This window comes from Bradysia coprophila, unplaced genomic scaffold (assembly GCF_014529535.1).
Source record: "Bradysia coprophila strain Holo2 unplaced genomic scaffold, BU_Bcop_v1 contig_94, whole genome shotgun sequence".
Lineage (NCBI taxonomy): Eukaryota > Metazoa > Arthropoda > Insecta > Diptera > Sciaridae > Bradysia > Bradysia coprophila.
In genome coordinates this window covers 2,538,745-2,557,854 of record NW_023504022.1, presented here as the reverse complement: position 1 = coordinate 2,557,854, position 19,110 = coordinate 2,538,745, and the positions used below count along the sequence as shown (strand labels likewise).

Here is a 19,110-nt window from a genome sequence, read left to right as displayed (position 1 = left end):
TGATATCGCTAGAGTTGACGCTTTCAGCTTCGTTACGCAAAAATTAAATTTTACACCCAATTAGTTCAAACAAGCTGGCTTAGGTTTTCTCATCATCTGCCAAATAATTTCTACAAAAAAAATTTAGACTGGAAACAACCAAAATTTTACCAAAAAAATCTGCGTCGCATGTGGCAGATAAATTTTCTTGCTGGTCTGTTCCTGAACATCTGCCACTTTGCGACGCAGATTTTTTTGGTAAAATTTTGGTTGTTTCCGGTCTAAATTTTTTTTTTGTAAAAATTATTTGGCAGATGATGAGAAAACCTAAGCCAGCTTGTTTGAACTAATTGGGTGTAAAATTTAATTTTTGCGTAACGAAGCTGAAAGCGTCAACTCTATCGATATCATTCATTTGAGAAATTGTATTTCAAAGACTGCGTCACACTTTTCTCGAAGAGATTTTTGTTGGGATTATACTTCTGTAAATTGTCAAAGTGTCATTCGCATATCTTGTTGTCTCGTTTTCGCTTATGCGATAAAAAAGAATATGCACGTATGACAAGCCGTCTCGGCAAGCCTCGACCGCTTTGTCATACGTGCATAATATTTATTATCACATACGCGCGGTGTCAAAATTACTTAACTAGAAGTTTAAACTAAAAATTACACTTCAGGTCTATGTTGTTGTCTCGTTTTCGCTTATTTGATAAAATAGAGTACAAACTTGTCACTATCAGTCTCGGCAAGCCTCGACTTATTCGTGACAAGTGTGTAATATATATTAATGAGTCTTATCGATCGGCATACTCATTTGTGTAAAATGTTGCACTCGTATTTTGTGTAATATACACGAGTGTATAACGCTGAAAATATTCTCCAGTATCATAATAATTGGTGTCATAAAAGTACAAGCACCCCATTGCAAAATCCAAGCGTTAACCACCTGTACTAAATGGTAAACACTGAAACCACTTCTTCATCGTGTTGTGGATATTATCGAGAACAAACGTGGAATTTTCTATTTGTTTATTTGTCAATCTTCGAACTCTATATTTGGTGTTTGTGTAACTAAATCTGAATGACGAAGCACTTATTTTCCAATCGATTTCTGAAACAGACACACCAAAAACATTGGTCGTACTATTATTTCACGTCGTCAGAAATCTGAGTTCACATTTTCGTGTTCCCATTTCTTTAAATTACTTAATTGCATCTCTATGGTTCAATTATGCTATTGCCAGTAAAATATAGGTATTACAGCTGAAACGAATGCGTCAACTGAGAAGTGAGTACCGACCATATCTAATAAAGTGCCAGAACATGAAAGCACAATTTGTGAACTGATAACAACAACATTGTATAGACGCAAGGTCAATTAAAATATTTTTTCGTGGTTTTCGTTGAAAATGTGTTAGAGGCGTAACGAATCGTTTGCTAATATTTGTACAAGTGGATAATTTGGATGACGCGTTAGAAGCGATAGATCAGCTGAATATTATTTTCGCACTTGCGTTACACGTCCATAAATGCTTAGGTAAATATGAAACAAATGAACGTATAGTGATTACGCTGATTAGATGATGTGGTTCTGCAGGTGATTATTTTTCGAGACGAATTCTTTGGGATACCCAAACATCTGCAATCGATCAATACGTTGTCTACTACGAACGAGCACAGTCTGTGTGTTTGGCTGCCGTAGATTCAGTAGATCTTCAGTGAATAGATTTCTTTGTGATTATAGACTCTGCAAGAGTAAAGAGACTGTATCGAGGTTTTCACAAAACACGCAATGAAAGACTTTTCCCGAGGGACGGAACAGCCATTTTCCCTCCCTAGTAAAGGAAAATATATGAAATTCTCTCACAAATTCGCCTCTCTGAGGTTTTTATGCGTTGTACGGTAGAATTGTGATAACAAATGTTACGCAAAAGAAGTATCAATTGTGAATAAACGATGCTTTGATAATCCACCGATGGATCACAGAATGATACCTAAACACATTAGGTCGTTGCGAAAATGATTTTTGTTGAAGTGTCAAATATTATCGCTCTGCCTTTACACCACCAATATAATTTCCAAGGTCAAGTATTAGCTTTGAATATAATTTGCTGAAAATAACCAGCATTGTTATCATATTATCGCGTACATGTTTCGACACAAGAAGACGACGCGAAAATAGAAAATTTGCTGGTTTCAAACACAATGTCATCGATAAATAATGAATTGGTGTGTACCTATATGCGCTGAACAATTTGCGCTATCACTGTTTGGGTATTAAATAGTTGAATAGTTGAATGTTCGGTCGAAGCACTGTCGATCATACACGAAATAATTATTAATATTTTAATCTGCTGACGCTCAAGTCTATCGCACCCATTTATAATTGACGAAAAATGTTGTTTTTTTAGCTCAGTATTTACGTGCGTACCGATTAATATCCGAATTCCGTTTCAAATGTTTAAAATTCAATATCAAATGTTAGACGGAATGAAATTACTATTTCGATGATACGATTACGGCATTTTAGGCTTATCCAGGTATACCTTGTACATAAACAACAATTTCGTTTGAAGTTGTAATTTAATATGCCATTGCGCTGTATTCTTCACAGTTAATTAGAAGATTTAATGGATTGATTGATATGGTCTGAATTCCTGCGGAGCGAATATTCCCCTTATGGTACTTTAGCTAATAGCACAATGTGCGACCTCGAGAAAATGTTTCTTCAGAATGTGCGAATAGCAAACAATAGGGAACGTCAGACTTTCTGAACAGAAAATTCAAACTAAAACGCAAACAGAGAGGGCAAGTTTGACAGATTCACTGAAAAATAATTAAATTCTGACTGCTGGGATTTCAATTAAACAAAACGCCATTGTGTAGCGCATGATCTCTGGAGTCCGGTAAAATAATTGTTTTCTCAATCGGACTATTAGGGAACGTCAGATTGTTCGAACAGAAACGGAAGGTCCAACGCAAACAATTTTTCTTTGAGACAATGTAGCTTTGTCAAAGCTTAATTTTTACACAAGTTCGACCCAATTATATACGGCAAGTACAGAGAGGAAAAGCGAATAAGCTCAAATAAGCAATCCAATCAAACATTGCCATTTGCCTCACAGGAGACAGTTTGAGCCAATCAGATGATCGTATTTGTCTTACGACCTGAAAATTTTGACAGATAGCCCATACATTTTATGTCAAAATTTCATTTCACCGGCTGGTGACAGATAGCACATACATTTTATGTCAAAATTTCATTTCACTTGGCTTAATATTCTTAACCTGCACTCTCCAAAAGCTGCAATAGTTATTTGTATGCTTGCTAAGAGGACCGAAAGTAAAGCTGTCAATTCGCGGGGCCCCTTAAATTGACATTTGCTTACTTTCGGTCCTCTTAGCAAGCATACAAAACTTAATACGTAACTCTTTCGGCCTCCTCAATCGATACGTAAATAACTATTACGTATCGATTGAGTAGGCCGAAAGAGTTACGTATTACGTTACGCCCCGCGAATTGACAGCTTTACTTTCGGTCCTCCTAGCAAGCATACAATAGTTATTTGTGTATCTGTTTTGGATGATTGTTTTTAGTCAATTTCGCGAGTTGTAGCCCGAACGAAGTGAGGGCTACATGCGAAAGTGCCTAAAATCAATCGTCCAAAACAGATACTCAAAAACAAGGCATCAGAACAGTCGGAGCGTTTGCTGCGACTTAGCCCCGTACGACCCGTAATCCTATTTCGTCCGTAACCATAATACGTCCGTAGCCGTAATACGCCCGGAACCCTAATACGTCTACAACCCTCTAATGCGTCTGTTACCAAAATGCAAGTCAAGTTGGGCATGGTCAAATTTACTGAAAGTGTTCATTTTTAAAATTGCGCATAGCGCAATTACGAAAGCCCGTACGAAGTACCTCTCAAATAAAACCAACAATTTACGACATTATTTTAGAAACCCAAAATTGTTTGCCAACTTTCCATTGGGTATTCAATTACCTCTCAAATAAAACAAAAATTAGCAAAATCGGATGAGATTTACTCGATTTATGTGCAAAAAGCACTTAGGGCCGAGTAGCGGCCTTAGTCCAAGGGCCCAAATTTGAAACTTTTTTTTGCCATCATTCTATTCGGCATTCAATTATCTCTTAAATGAAACAAAAACTAGCAAAATCGGATGAGATTTACTCGATTTATGTGCAAAAAACACTTAGGGCCGAGTAGCGGCCTAAGTCCAAGGGCCCAAATTTGAAACTTTTTTCGACACGTTCTTTTCGGTATTCAATTACCTTCCATAAAAAACTAAATCTAGCAAAATCGGATGAGATTTACTCGATTTATGTGCAAAAAAACACTTAGGGCCGAGTGGCGGCCTTAGTCCAAGGGCCCAAATTTGAAACTTTTTTGCCACATTATTTTCGGTATTCAATTACCTTCCACAAAAAACTAAATCTAGCAAAATCGGATCAGATTTACTCGATTTATGTGCAAAAAACACTTAGAGCCGAGTAGCGGCCTTAGTCCAAGGGCCCAAATTTGAAACTTTTTTGACACGTTCTTTTCGGTATTCAATTATCTCTCAAATGAAACAAAATCTAGCAAAATCGGATGAGATTTACTCGATTTATGTGCAAAAAACACTTAGGGCCGAGTAGCGGCCTTAGTCCAAGGGCCCAAATTTGAAACTTTTTTCGACACGTTCTTTTCGGTATTCAGTTACCTTCCATAAAAAACTAAATTTAGCAAAATCGAATGAGATTTACTCGATTAATGTGCAAAAAACACTTAGGGCCGAGTAGCGGCCTTAGTCCAAGGGCCCAAATTTGAAACTTTTTTCGACACGTTCTTTTCGGTATTCAGTTACCTTCCATAAAAAACTAAATCTAGCAAAATCGGATGAGATTTACTCGATTTATGTGCAAAAAACACTTAGGGCCGAGTAGCGGCCTTAGTCCAAGGGCCCAAATTTGAAACTTTTTTCGACACGTTCTTTTCGGTATTCAGTTACCTTCCATAAAAAACTAAATCTAGCAAAATCGGATGAGATTTACTCGATTTATGTGCAAAAAACACTTAGGGCCGAGTAGCGGCCTTAGTCCAAGGGCCCAAATTTGAAACTTTTTTCGACACGTTCTTTTCGGTATTCAGTTACCTTCCATAAAAAACTAAATTTAGCAAAATCGAATGAGATTTACTCGATTAATGTGCAAAAAACACTTAGGGCCGAGTAGCGGCCTTAGTCCAAGGGCCCAAATTTGAAACTTTTTTCGACACGTTCTTTTCGGTATTCAATTATCTCTCAAATGAAACAAAATCTAGCAAAATCGGATGAGATTTACTCGATTTATGTGCAAAAAACACTTAGGGCCGAGTAGCGGCCTTAGTCCAAGGGCCCAAATTTGAAACTTTTTTCGACACGTTCTTTTCGGTATTCAGTTACCTTCCATAAAAAACTAAATCTAGCAAAATCGGATGAGATTTACTCGATTTATGTGCAAAAAACACTTAGGGCCGAGTAACGACCTTTGAGCCCTCCCAACAAGCTCGCGTTGCATCTTACCCAAAAACAATGTTCAGCAACTTTGTTCTACTCGTCAATACCTTTCATTTGATATATCACAAGCAGCTATTGCGTGCGTATTTCGGTAGATATCGTCGAAAGACTGAAAAACACCTATAGGGCCCTAGCTCTGGAGGGGCCGACCCTACCATGCCCATTTTCGAACTTGACCTTACTGTTGTCGATGCCAATCGGGGAAAAAAAGAATTTTGAAAAAAGGTTGTGATTTACTCTAGCTAGAGGGGTCACGGACGGACGGACGGACGGACGGACGGACGGACGGACGGACGGACGGACGGACGGACATTTTTTTTATTGCGGATTCGTCATCTATGAACACAACCAAATGCTTTGCCCTTACTGTCTGCTTCCAATTCGACGTGTTACAAACGGCATATTAATCTTATAAGCCCCCAGTACTTCGTACGGGGCTAAAAATTTCATGTAAGGGGTCGAAAACCAGAGAAAAATCTCGAAACTCCCTCATTTTCGGCCCCGACACATGAAAAAGAAATTTCCTTTTGTTTTTCCTTGATTTTTCGGTCCACCAAATGTAAAGACAAAATGCAAAAGATGCACTACATTAGAAATCGCCTGTGCTCGCGTCAGTTCTCCAAATATTTACTACGATAACAAAGAAAAGATAGCAGCCAAGTAGAAGCGCGTAAACAAAATTTATTATAATTTATAGATTTGATAAATAAAAGACTGCAAACCGAAAGTTTCATTGCTGTGTACTTGAGCTTTAACATCCTTCAAGTTAATTTGTCGCATCAAAAAAAGACAGAGACAGAGTGAAAGGAACAAAGATCGTCCCATTCTTATCGTAGTCGTTCGTCTAAATCGAATAAATATTTGCTTCGTACATTTAGATCAACGTGACAAAAATATGCTTTCTATTAAAGTATAACAACGATAACGTTATTAGAGGGTAAAAATGAAAACGATCAACAATTTGATACATCGAAGCGAGTGTTAATTAACTGGACAAATAAATTCGCGAAATAAACAAATTTATCAAAGTTAAAATTAGACAAAGCTTAATTATAATCACAAGATTTTCGTATTTCTGAATGCTGTTGGTGTGTCGCGTTTCGTAAATTATTATCAGTGGACGGTACAACGACACACCTACCTATTTGCCTCGACAATTGGTGTTTGTTTGTTTCGTCGACGATTTATTTTTTCGTCAACGCTAAACAACATTTAACACTCTTTAAGAGTGCTAATTATGACTAGGAAAATTTGATGAATTAGCTGGACAAATAATGATCAGACTGAGATCGCACAACTGGAACAACCTTTTTGTTGTTGTTCTTGTTGTAGACTTGGAAACATAACTTTTATTTTTAAATTTCGACGATGATTCTGTGGCCTTAAAAGACTTAAAATAGATGATCTTGGTGAACTTGTCCTTTCTATTTTTTTCCGTTGAAGCGGTTTCAGTGATAGCTTCTGTATCAAAGAACTTAAACAATTGATAGAAGAAGGAGGTCGACATAAATTTTGCGCATTTTACAAACAGATAGACAAAACATTCTACGTTTACTGATCTATCTCGCCATAGCACTGCTACAGAGCTGTGCTCTCGCCTAATGTCAAAAATAAAATGTCTAGAGTTGATGATTCCGCATTTTGTTCTTTGTTCTTTGTAGTGTAGGATTTTGACAGCAAGCCCAAGTTTCGGGTGAATCAGAGAGATCTTAAGATGACGACTGGGACGCCGTTTCGACCAAAGTATATAAACACTAAAGGGGACGCAGACCCTCAGGGAATAGCAAGAAATGCGGATCCCGACTTTCGGGTGAATATACGGTGTTTAAGTAGAACGAGTAGAGGTGAGCGGGCTGCCCGAAGTTGGCCAAAAACCCGGCCCGACCCGGACCCGGCCCGAACCCGAACCCGATTCAATTGTAACGGGCTTCGGGTTGTTCGGGTTTCCAAAATTCAATTCGGGTCGGGTTCGGGTCGGGCCGGGTTTCAAATTTAAAATCCAAAACCGACCCGAATTAAAATTTTCTATGTAAAGACACGGCGTTGGACACTTAAAAGTGGATCTAACTTAGTCAATTTCGTTTTTCTTGGAAGAAATTCAAGAAACTGTTTCAAAATGATTTTTGTTTTTCGTTTTCCAAATAATTTTCGATTTTAGCGCGTTTCAGTATCTTTCGGGTCTCAGTATCTGTCAAGTTTCGGGTTATCGGGTCTCAAAAATTTAATTTGGGTCGGGTTCGGGTCGGGCCGGGTTTCAGTATCTGTCGGGTTTCGGGTTCTCGGGTTTTAAAAATCGATTCAGGTCGGGCTCGGGTCGGGTTGGGCTTTGAAAAAACCTCGGCCCGCTCACCTCTAAGAACGAGATGGAAAATCAAGTCGGAGTATGCTGTCATCGATAATACAAAAGAATCTGACAGAAGACCCGAGATGGAACGATAGGTTGTTATTTCGCCATCTCTCTCACTTAGACACTCTATAAGATTTATAATGTTGCATCTATGATGTTTGCCGTAATAATGTTGTCAGAACCAAGGCTGTATACTTTGAGGAGGTCACGCAGACCGCCATTTAATTAGATACGCGGGAACAAAAAATTCACCACATCATCAAGACTACGAGAATCATCAGAGTAGGTGAATTTTTGTATGAAATCGGCCATTTTATCATCAACTGTGGTGTGTAACCCGCGTATCTGTATCAGCGTGACCTCCCCAAAGTATACAGCCTTGGTCAGAACTGCGTTGCTCAGTATAAACTTTCATGTGTTGAGTATTGAAGTGCAACCTAACAAAGTGATTTTTACTCGATTTTACTTGTGTCCAACGTTATGAAAATCATATTCACCCGAAAGTAGGGATCCGTGTGTTTTTGCGGATCTGCGGTACCTTCAGTGTTTATATACTTTGGTTTCGACAGCCGTCTTCTTAGCATCTCTCTGGGGTGAATATAAGATTTCTTAAGTTCCATGCTTGGCGTTTGGCGTAATAATCAAAGTATGTAAACTATGTAAACACTGAAGGTAATGTAAACCCTCAGCTGATTAGAGAAATTACTGATCCCGACTTTCAGGTGATTTAATTTTTGTAACGTTGCCATCATCATATTTTCTTGTGCCTCACGGTGTTGCATCTGCTAAGTTTGTATAGGAGTCGAATTCACCTAACCACTAGCTGCAGCATCAAATTTAATATGTGCACTTTGCGAATTTGCATTACCATCAGCTGTTCTTATAAACTTTACATGCTTATGCACGGTAAAGTGCACTTTACATCACTGCTTGTGAACACACCTTTTCCATACAAAGAAAATCACCAAAATCGAGGTGTATCAAAATCTGCGCGACATCCTCAAAAGTTTATAGCTTTGGTTAATCCAAACTTTTAGGCGTCGTTCACAAAACACGTTCGATTTTTAGTGACGGAGACGATATATTAAAAATGTGAATCCAATGCTATGGGAGGGTAATTAGAATTAGAACATCAATTTATTTCAATATTCGAGAGCTTTCTGGTGCCTTTACGGCCACTGATTAGTGCGACAATCCCTCTATCAAAAACTAAGCCGCTGATTCAAACATGTCACAATTGTAAACATGAACGTAAAAGCCTAACAAGAGACTCTAGTTATGTCCCGTCAAAGTTGAATGATTTCATGGTAAAAATCCAACAATTTATTTAGGTTTTCCTTATCACTACAACTAATATCATACGTCAAGTTGTTTTGCTGAACGCAGTAAAATTCTTCTTATCAACATTTCCGGGTCATGTAGTAATTTGAAATATTTTTGTTATTCCAATTTTAGGCCTAGTAGAGAACAATTGTAATTTTCGAAACTCGCCTTGTTGAGTGTCATTTTTGGCATACCGTTAAAACTTATTGTCATATGCAGGTGGGAGGACGATCAGGGCGTATTTTTAATTTAAATAAATTCATTAAAATTCTTTTCCACAGCGCTGATGTAAAGAATTTAAAGAAATGAATGAAAAGGATGAATGAGATTAATGAAATATAGTCCCGGGGTACGATTCACAAAACCTTTAGCTTTAGAGGTTAGGAGACCACCACACGGCAAGAAATACAAGAAATTCTATAGATCATCTTCAAGGCCGTTTGAAACGCCATCCACGTCAAGAAATGCTATCCGCGTTAAAAAAAATCTCATACAAATGAATGAATGAACGAAACATTTAACGAAACTTAACTGAGGCTACGTCTGAAAGTACCGTATCTTGAAGATGATCTATATAGCAGCATGTATAGGATGTAAAGCAGTGATGACATTTATTGTAATATGAAGCCTTTGTGTAGCAAAGGTTTGTTCCAAATAACTGTAAACACGAATTTTCACTGGCCGAACGAGCACGATTTCATCCACAGAGATCAGTTTTCATATAAATATTAATGAGGTTATGTCTGTATGGATGAAATTTGACAGTAATTTGACAATTCGTATGGCCCTGGAACAGACCTATATTAGCCAAACTTGAATTTCGTTCATTACCCATTATTTTGAAATAGTCAGTAAACAGTTCAGTAAATCGTCATAATGGCTTTCGTCTGTCATCGTCTGTTAACGGCGTCAACCAGTGCCGGAGTGGCTCAAAAAAGCCCTTCGGGCGTTGTATGGAGAAATTCCTCAAAAAGTCCTTCGTCGTCAGTTATACATACAAAAATCAATAGGCCCTTCGGGAATCGCCCCAACGCCCATAGGGCCAGTTCGGCACTGGCGTCAACTGTAGTTACTGAAACTAATTTTCGAAAAAAATCACTTTGAACGGACGTATCGTAATATTTTACAGTGTCGACGTATGGAAAATGTTATTCTTTTCATTGTCAGGCGAATACAAATGCAAAAAAAATTAACTGAAAAGCATTGAGCCTACGTCAACCATTTGAATAAACAATGGAAATTTATAACGTCTGAATGATAAGCATACGTCAGGTGTTTGTACACGTTTCACACATTCAGTCACCTTCTTTAGTTGCATTACACCCGTTTTTCGGTGGCAGTTCAACTGTTTTCTGAATTCGTTAGTTTTTGAAATGCCTATTGTTCTCGTCAGAATCTTTTATTATCGTCCACTCCTACGCATCACTAAGGTACACAGTTCGAAAAGACATGAAAAATCCTTGCAAAATCAGAGTTTACAGCAAGTGTGAAAAGTATTCGACATTTGTCTCATACATTATCTGTCAATATTTTTCACGCTTGATGTAAACTCTTACTAGCATTTTTCATGCATTTTCCACGATCTATATACTCGCCTTAAATTGTATTCTTCGATCTGATTGTGTTAATTCATTACCAGTAAAGGGGGTTTCCCTCTGTTCAAATAGTGTCTAAGAATCGAAAAGTTTTTATAACTTTTCTTCAATACAAGGAATTACCCCACCGTCGACATACTGTAACAACTGCTCGCTCGGTTAAAAATAATTCATTTCAAATCTACGTTGTGATATTTTGTCGAACTATTCGTCAGAATTGTTCATCAAAATAAATGTTTTTGTTTACAGAAAAATTGACTCAATGCCCGATTACAATTGGGTCGAAATCCAATTATCAGAGTGTTCAAGTTCAGAGGATGTGAACATGCAGAAAAAGAAGAAATCGAAACAAAATTTGAATTCCAAAAATTCCCATATCTAAACTGCACTACGCGCATAACGTCCACTGCTACATGGTAAAAAAAAAAACTTCTTCTTCTTCCATCAGACTCTTTGCAGACACTTTTTGTCTATGTGTTGGATTTTAGCACGTACACACATTACCGAATGGAAAACGATTTTTTTCACACATTCTCTCACAGTATACACACGTGGCTTTCGGCCAACATAATTTTGATAACGTTCAACGAATTATCTCTTATTTCGAAACACAGACCATATTAGATATCCAGACCACTCAGATATCACAGTTCAAAATTAAATTATGAAAAATATTTTGGTTTTGTTGAATTAAATGATTCAAATCAAACTTACCCGAAAAGCAAGTTTCGTTCTACGCTAGGCTAGAGTAGAAAACCAAATTTGGAAATATGGGAACAAAATTCCCCCCAAAAAAAAAATTCCTCTTCAAAATTTCTTTATTTGTAACGTCTCGTTGTGCCAATTATATCGGCATTTTCTAATTGAATTTCGAATTCTTTGCACTTTTCCTTTCCACATGAAATTCTAAATTCAACACATCACCATCGACTTCACGTTCAAAAATAATATTGAATGTCTTACACAACGAGGTACTCAATGCGAACTGTGGTGTATATATAAATATATCACTTTTGTATTAGAAGATAGAGACACCGAAAACTCTCTTAAAAATATATTATTTTCTAATACTTTATTAGCTGCCCTGAACGACCTACCGTCGACTAAGATGTGTTTCAACTGAACAGAATGATTTAAAGAAACTCCGGACTATATTTCGTCTAATAGACGTATGTACCTTACGTATACGTAACGACGGTTTATATTTTATTTGTACTATTCGCTGGCAGATTTCCAACAAATTGAATGAAAATCGTATGGTGCGCAACACAAACACTACTACAGTTAATTCATCGAATGGAACATATACATACGTCGTTTCAGTCTACCGTTGAAGATGATGATGGCATGTGTGTTTCCCTTGCACACATATACGCATGAATGATAAATTTTTTTGGGAATAGTCTGGTAAGTCATCGATGTAAGTTGTTCTTGCATGGTAGAACGAAAAGGTCAATGTGTGATGACTTAGCATAAAGTTTACGGAACTCGTTTGTCTTATCAAAAATTGATTTTCTAGCAAATTCTAATGAATTATGAGATATGGGGTGTAGTAGGTGTCGAAATTGATATGCGCTGCTAATCATAATCGACGGTAATCCGTACGAATTTACTGATTGATTTTTGTCAATTCATAGTTGAAGGACTAAGCTGGGTTCGTTTACCCATTTAATTAACTAAGTATACGATTTCCTAGTAAACATGGTACCGAAAAACTTGTACAGTAGACGTCAGCAACGCACCCCAAAATAGGCACAAGAACAGATTTTAAATAAGAGGCCTACGCAATAGTCAGAATTTTTCATATAAATTTAGTTTTTTATGTTGGTATAACTGCGGGGACCAAAATACCGCTTTTCGACCGTTAAAATAGTACATTTCGTACATTTCGTTCGCATGGGAGAAGTTTCCAGACAGAGCCGAAGGCGAATGTGCAACGGTCTTGGAACGGTACGGCTTCAGTTTTCAATTTTCGTTGGTTTTGGTTTTTCGGCTGGTTACGCTTGCGCTTGCGGTTTTCAATTTTCTGCTTGATTGGTGTACAGGCATGAGCGCCGCCGAAAATAAGCCGCCGATGAAGCCGCCGCCGGCCATTTTTGAGCAAGCCGCGCCGCAGCCGAGCCGGTGCCAAAAACACGGCTCAAGCCGGCTTGAAACGGCTGGAAAATGAAATAGAGATTTCGAAAGGTGAATGGGTGAAACAATTTTGAAAACCGAGATTCCTGTTGATCCTAAGCAGCTCAAGTACATTTTGATTTTTTTTTTCAAAATTAAGAAAATTTTCTTGAATTTTCATGAATTTTCCAGAATGGTATATTACGTCCTCGCTTGTAAATTTGTTGTTTTGGCAAGTATGACCTTTGCGGAACGAGCCGAAGGCGCACAATCAGTTAATTCACAAATTTGAGAAAACTTTATCGATCTTTGCGAATTTTCTCGATTTTTTTTTCTTTTCAATTTTTCCTTGATTTTCGTGAGCTTTCGATTTCTTCTCGAAAACCATTTTCTTAATGAGTTAAATGAGTGTACCGGAGCATGATTTTCCATTTAGTTCAAGTTTTGAGGCAATAAAACTTGACGTGTTAGTGAACCTTAGACTTAGAGACTTGGTTGTAACAAGACCAGTTCCACTTGCACTTTGAACAACCTAATCTACCTACATTTTCGCTTTCCGTACAGTTTCATTTTCATGCTTACTAGTTCATTTTCCATGAATTGATCTAAACGTTTTTATTTTGAAAAAAAGTTAAAAGGAACCTCCAGCCGAGCCGTTTTAAGCCGGCTCAAGCCGATTTTTTCGCCGCCGCCGAGAAATTTTTTTCGGCTAGCCGCCGCCGAGGTTTCTCCGTCGGCGCTCATGCCTGTTGGTGTAAGAAGAAGGTCCCGAGTCTAGATGGCCAGCTCCAAGGGTGGTGAAGTAAAGGTGAGAGATTTTTTCTTTTTTCTTTGTTCGTCAGTTTCCGGTGCATTTTCTTATTTCTTTTGTTCGTTTGAGTCTTTTTGTGTTAAAGTCTTGTTTGATGTTGATTTTTTGTTGCGTTTGGGGATGAATTTCGTAGCAACTTCCAAGAATGTCCGAAATTCCATCAGCCAGTGGCAATTAATCTGAAAAAAACTGAGATCACTTGTTCGAAAGTAAAGTTTTTCGCTGTATTGTGTAAGAGGCTAGCGGAAGCAACTGAGGATGGTCAGTCCACTCTGACCTAAGACCGCCGCTAGTTCTCGAGGTCGAAACAGCTTTCTTTGTCTTTGTTACCACTTTACGTGATGTACGGGCAAGGGAAGAGCTGAGACTCTGTTTGTCATCTGAAAGAGTTTTTATTTCGAAGTCGGAAGTGTGAAAGTGTTCGGAGTTTGGAGGTCCAGAGAGTGGTTGTATTCTTGCAATTTGCGCCCCTGAGCTTTTCGTCTCAGGTTAAGCAAAATTGGTATGTACGAAGTACCCGCTTCATCGAGGCTGTTTATTCTATATCTTTAAGACAAAAACACAACACGGTAAAGGGTTCGTGCCAAATCGGCAGAGGTTGCAAATTATGGCCTTTGTGATGCGTTTCTCAGTCAAGGATAACTGTAGGGAAATGACGAAGTCATAATTTGTATAGCGAAATTTTTCTTTTGATTTGTCGGCCAGGTGAAGTTGTTTACAATTTTTGCGGCAGTAAACACCCTCACCTGGCCTTAAAAATTTGTCAAAATTGCAGAAAATAGTTTCTCAATAATAGTTTTGTGTACCTAAGGCTGATAGACCCAGTATAGGTGATGGTCATTTCTTCATTCCATCGAAAAGTGCTGCGGACATTCGGGTATTTGCGTCAAAAATGGTAAAAAACGAGCCGTCAGAACAGTCGGAGCGTTTGCTGCGACTGAGCCCCGTACAAACCCGTACATCCATTGCGCACGTGACCCTAGTTCGTCCGTGGCCCTACTCTTACCGTAAGTCTACTGCGGCCGTAAACGTCGGTAAAGTAAAATTCTTTTGAAATGTGTACGTCTTAAAAATTGCGCATAGCGCAATTACGAAGCCCCGTACGACGTTCCTTTCAAATGTAACACAAACTACACTTCTCACTGATCAGTGACTTTGTAATAATTATCATTTTCATCGATTTATATTGTTTTTACAAAAATCCAAAATGGCGGCCGACGGCCATTTTGTTAGGAAGTGGAATAGCACGGCTGCTTTACATTCGTTAGTATCTTCCAAACAAAAAAAATTCATGAAATTCGGTCAAATTTTACTCGAGATATTAACAAAACATAGCTAACGCCGACCCGTACGAAACACTTATTTGTATCAAAAGACTTTACTGTGAAACTCTTGATTTCTTTTACTTCATTCTCTACTGAAAAGCTATTCGCGCTTTAAAATCACTTGCATTATCCACTCTTTGCCTTGTTATCATATACAAATAAATTGCCGGAGGCAATATAGACGGCCCCGTACGAAGTCAACTTTCATAAATTCCTATTTAAACAGCTATATACCGCTATATTTACCTATTTTTCACTATAAATAAACATTTTACAGATTAATATGCTATTATATAGCTCTATATGCCTGTATATTGCTCAATATAGCTGTATATAGGTATATATAGAAGTCCACATATGGGATTTCTAAAACCCCCCACATATAACCAATTACTTCTCTGTTAACAGAAACTCTCTAAGTATCATTTTTCACAAGATATTTCTATTTTACTAAAATCCAATATGGCCGCCGGAAGCCATTTTGTTAGGAGACCTGAAATAGTACTGACGCTTTACATTCGTTAATACCTTTCAAACAAAAAAAATTCATGAAATTCGGTCAAAATTTACTCGAGATATTGACAAAATACTCCACGTTCACTGTACGGCCGAGTAGCCAGATAAGAGCTCACTCCAAGAGACGTAGCTCACGCTCCGGAGAACATAATTTCAAAAACTTTTTTTTCCCTGATTGGTACGGTCAATACCTATCTAATAAAGCTAAAACAGAAATATGTTCAAATGTGGCCGACCTGCAAGCAAAAACTGCTTGCCGCCCTGTGCCTGTTTCACACCAAGGGGTCTAACTAACGAGTCGGTGATCCAATTTCCATAAACTTTTTTTTCGTCGATAGGTATTGTAAATACCTTTCATTTGACGTATCACTTACAAGTGTAGTGCTTAAATGTCTGGAGATATCGTCGAAAAACAGTTAGGCACTTATTGGGCCCCAGCTCGGGAGGGGTCGACCCAAAATCGCCCATCTTCGAACTTAGCCTCACTATTTTGACTATCTTTCAGTGAAAAAAAAATATTTGAAATCGGATTTGATTTACTCAAGATATCGACGTGACAGACGGACAGTACCGGACTGGCTCGAAAAAGCCCATCGGGGGCTCCATGCAACTCAATTTAAAAAGGCCCACAAATTAAAAATTCTCATACAAAAATCCAAAAGGCCCATCGGGAATTCCCCGAATTCACCATATGGCCAGTCCGGGCCTGCAGACGGACGGACAGACGGCCAAAATGTTTATTGCGGATTCGTCATCTATGAACATAGGCAAACACTTTGCCCTTACCGTCTGCTTTGAATTCCATCAATTACACACGGCATCGTAATCCTATAAGCCCCTTCGTACTTCGTACGGGGCTAAAAACTTCACTAAACTTCATGATGTGATCATTTAGTAGCAGAACCTGCATTGAGTATTCCGATTTCTGATACATTGCTGTTGGTGGTCGTGGATTGGCAAGACATATTGCTCATTTGCCGATAGACAAAACCCATTGCATTGTGACATCAATTGCGTTTATTTTAAATATTTCCAAATTTCTTGTCGAATTTTCTCCAAATGGTACAAAAGTGGAGTTTGATAAGTGGGTGGCAATTTTCCAATGAACCCTTCAATAATATGCGGACTGTATGCGATCGTAAAAATTACGCCCACCGCGAATACCGTCCACAAAAGAAATAAACGGAAAAACATTTTCCCGAACGAAGTCGTTCGTTTGTCTGATTGTTTTACGATTTGTGTTGCATTTTCCACTTGGCTATTGGCTGCGCTATCTACGTCTGGTTTAGGTTCCTTCTTTCTCTCTCTTTTTGTTTTGGCTTTGGGCTTCTCTTTTACCGCTTCGGCTTGTTCTTTTTCCTTTTCCGCTTCCTGTCGTTCCAGTTCTTCTAAGCGAGCACGTTCACGATCTTCATTAATCGTCTGTTGCAATTCCGCAAAAAATTTCACCTGAAACGCATTTAGATGAAGTTAGAAAACGAATGCGTCTTTCTTGCGAGCTAATCAGGCTCCACTCTGCCTCGCAAGTCATTAAAAAACATATTCGGGCTCGGTTCTGTTCAAAATGTCGTGGTTCAGTTCCGGAGCAAAGATTAGCGATTACAATCGGCTACCACGCCTTTCGAAATTTCGGAATTTTTGAACTACAAAACGGATGTCGTATTGTAACTGTATCACCTGTACAACACACACAGCCCTCCCTGCACAATAGCCAACACTTAGTTCTGTGAGTGATTCATACTTACAGTAGTACGTGCCGCATTTTGACAATCCTTTTGCGTTAAACATGGTCCGACAATTTTTGCCAACGCTGGCGTCAATGGATTTCCTTTCAAATCCAAATACCTGAGGCAAACCAAACATTCAGTAAGCATTGCACTGCATCCATTCAGAGATACCAAATTTACCTTAGACTTTTTAACTTTCCAAATCCTAACGGTAAGTGCTCCAATTTATTGTTGTAGAGATCTAGGTGCCGAAGGTTGGCCAGTTTGGAGATATCCTCCGGCAAAAATTTCAATTGATTTTTGCTCAAATCCAATTTGGTCAGATGGGTTAGGGTGCAAAAGGTTTTCTGTTTTGATTTTCAATAAATTTATCCGTTATAGTCGGTCTGTGTTGCCGATTCGGGAGTAATTTGTCGGGACTTACCCCCAGTGACGTTATTTTGTTGCTAGACAGATCCAAGATCGTGGCTCTCTTGAAATTCGCCTAATAGAAAGATTTCGTCTGTTATCATACGTGTCTGGTGTAACACCGTACATTCATAACCCGTCACAACAAAAACAGAGCAAAGCGACACTTACAATTCCACTGACTGGTATTTCACTGATGTCGGACAAACTCAGATCAATTGTTGTGTCGTCCACACGCTCCTTGATATTAATTTTACTCTTCTCCGACTTTCCCATTGTGTCGCTAAATTGACGATTGAACTACGGACATAAAATTGATGATCCAATTATACAATTGAAAAGTGTAAACATTTAAAGTGCCGGCAGAGACAGTATATTGTCACGTTGGCTAATATAAATTGTAACGCGTATAAAACGGCAACGCATAGAGTTCCATAACGCCAAGGGTTCTATCGGTTCACGGAAGTGTTTTTTTTTTCGGCGCTCGAAGCGGGATCATTTGAAACTTTTAAATTGAAACAATTGATAGTTTCGGAAAGTCATTTTATGGCCCGATAATGATGAGCTAAAAATTGCTATCAACACACTTCAAGCATGAATAGTACTGTAAATAGGTTATTGAAACTTGACAGTGTGTCACACGACTGTAAAACACTGTAAAAACCGTTTCATACAAAATAGTACTCTATTTGGCAGCTGTCGACTTAGATCACTTTTGCTTAAGTGCGTTGTTGATGGTATGCAATAATAAGGAGCAGTGTTGCAACTGTGCGAGACTTTGAACTGCTTGAATCTTTCAATTTCTTTCTATTTCACTTTAGACTCTGTTCTCAAGCCGTTTAGAGCGCCTACTTAAAAACGATGACAAACTGGTTATTGAAGACAAAATGCACATTTCAATTCCATATATGTCTCGAGTTTTTTGGTTGTCTAGGTTATCTAGAGTGTTAAAAAAGCGAAAAACCAGTTAATTTAACTGAGCTCGATGGGTGTCACAATTTGTCAAAATATGTATGTAAACAGGGCAAAAAACAGTGTTAAAAGAGAGTAGAAATTGTGACCTGTCACCCATCGAGCTGAATTAAATTAACTGGTCTTTCCCTGTTTTTTTTTCTTCGCTCTATTAACATTGTATAACTGTTACGATGAGAGAGAATGAAATACAATTCAGACTAGTGATTTTAACTTCCCTTGGGGGATATGTCAAAAAGTCGATGAAAATATGCAATCTCAAGTGCAAGTTATAATTAGCTGGTCTTTGCAACTCTCGCTCTGATCATAAAGTATAGTTTCCACTCAACAAAAAGTACTCCGTGAGAGAGAGAGAGAGAGAGAGCTGTCAAGTAAACAAAGCAAAAATTGAAAAAAATCAATTTTATCTCTCACACGGAGTACTTTTTTGGTA

General features: G+C 38.2%; 2 protein-coding genes across 2 annotated transcripts in view; both read right to left on the bottom strand.

The window, feature by feature from the left end:
- LOC119084866 (proton-coupled amino acid transporter-like protein pathetic) overlaps positions 1-11,956 on the bottom strand; it is a 29,987-nt gene extending 18,031 nt beyond the window's left edge. The window contains exon 1 of the mRNA XM_037195001.1: positions 11,518-11,956. The gene's annotated coding sequence lies outside the window, so the exon portion shown is untranslated. The remainder of the gene's footprint in view (positions 1-11,517) is intronic.
- Positions 11,957-16,564: 4,608 nt separating this feature from the next.
- Positions 16,565-18,099, bottom strand: LOC119084887 (leucine-rich repeat-containing protein 59). The gene is made up of 5 exons (XM_037195034.1): positions 17,877-18,099; positions 17,722-17,781; positions 17,478-17,644; positions 17,316-17,415; positions 16,565-17,019 (listed from the first exon to the last, which is right to left on the bottom strand). Exons 1-5 carry the CDS (start codon positions 17,979-17,981, stop codon positions 16,588-16,590), a joined length of 864 nt encoding a protein of 287 aa, XP_037050929.1. The 5' UTR covers positions 17,982-18,099; the 3' UTR covers positions 16,565-16,587.
- Between the last annotated feature and the right edge of the window lie 1,011 nt (positions 18,100-19,110).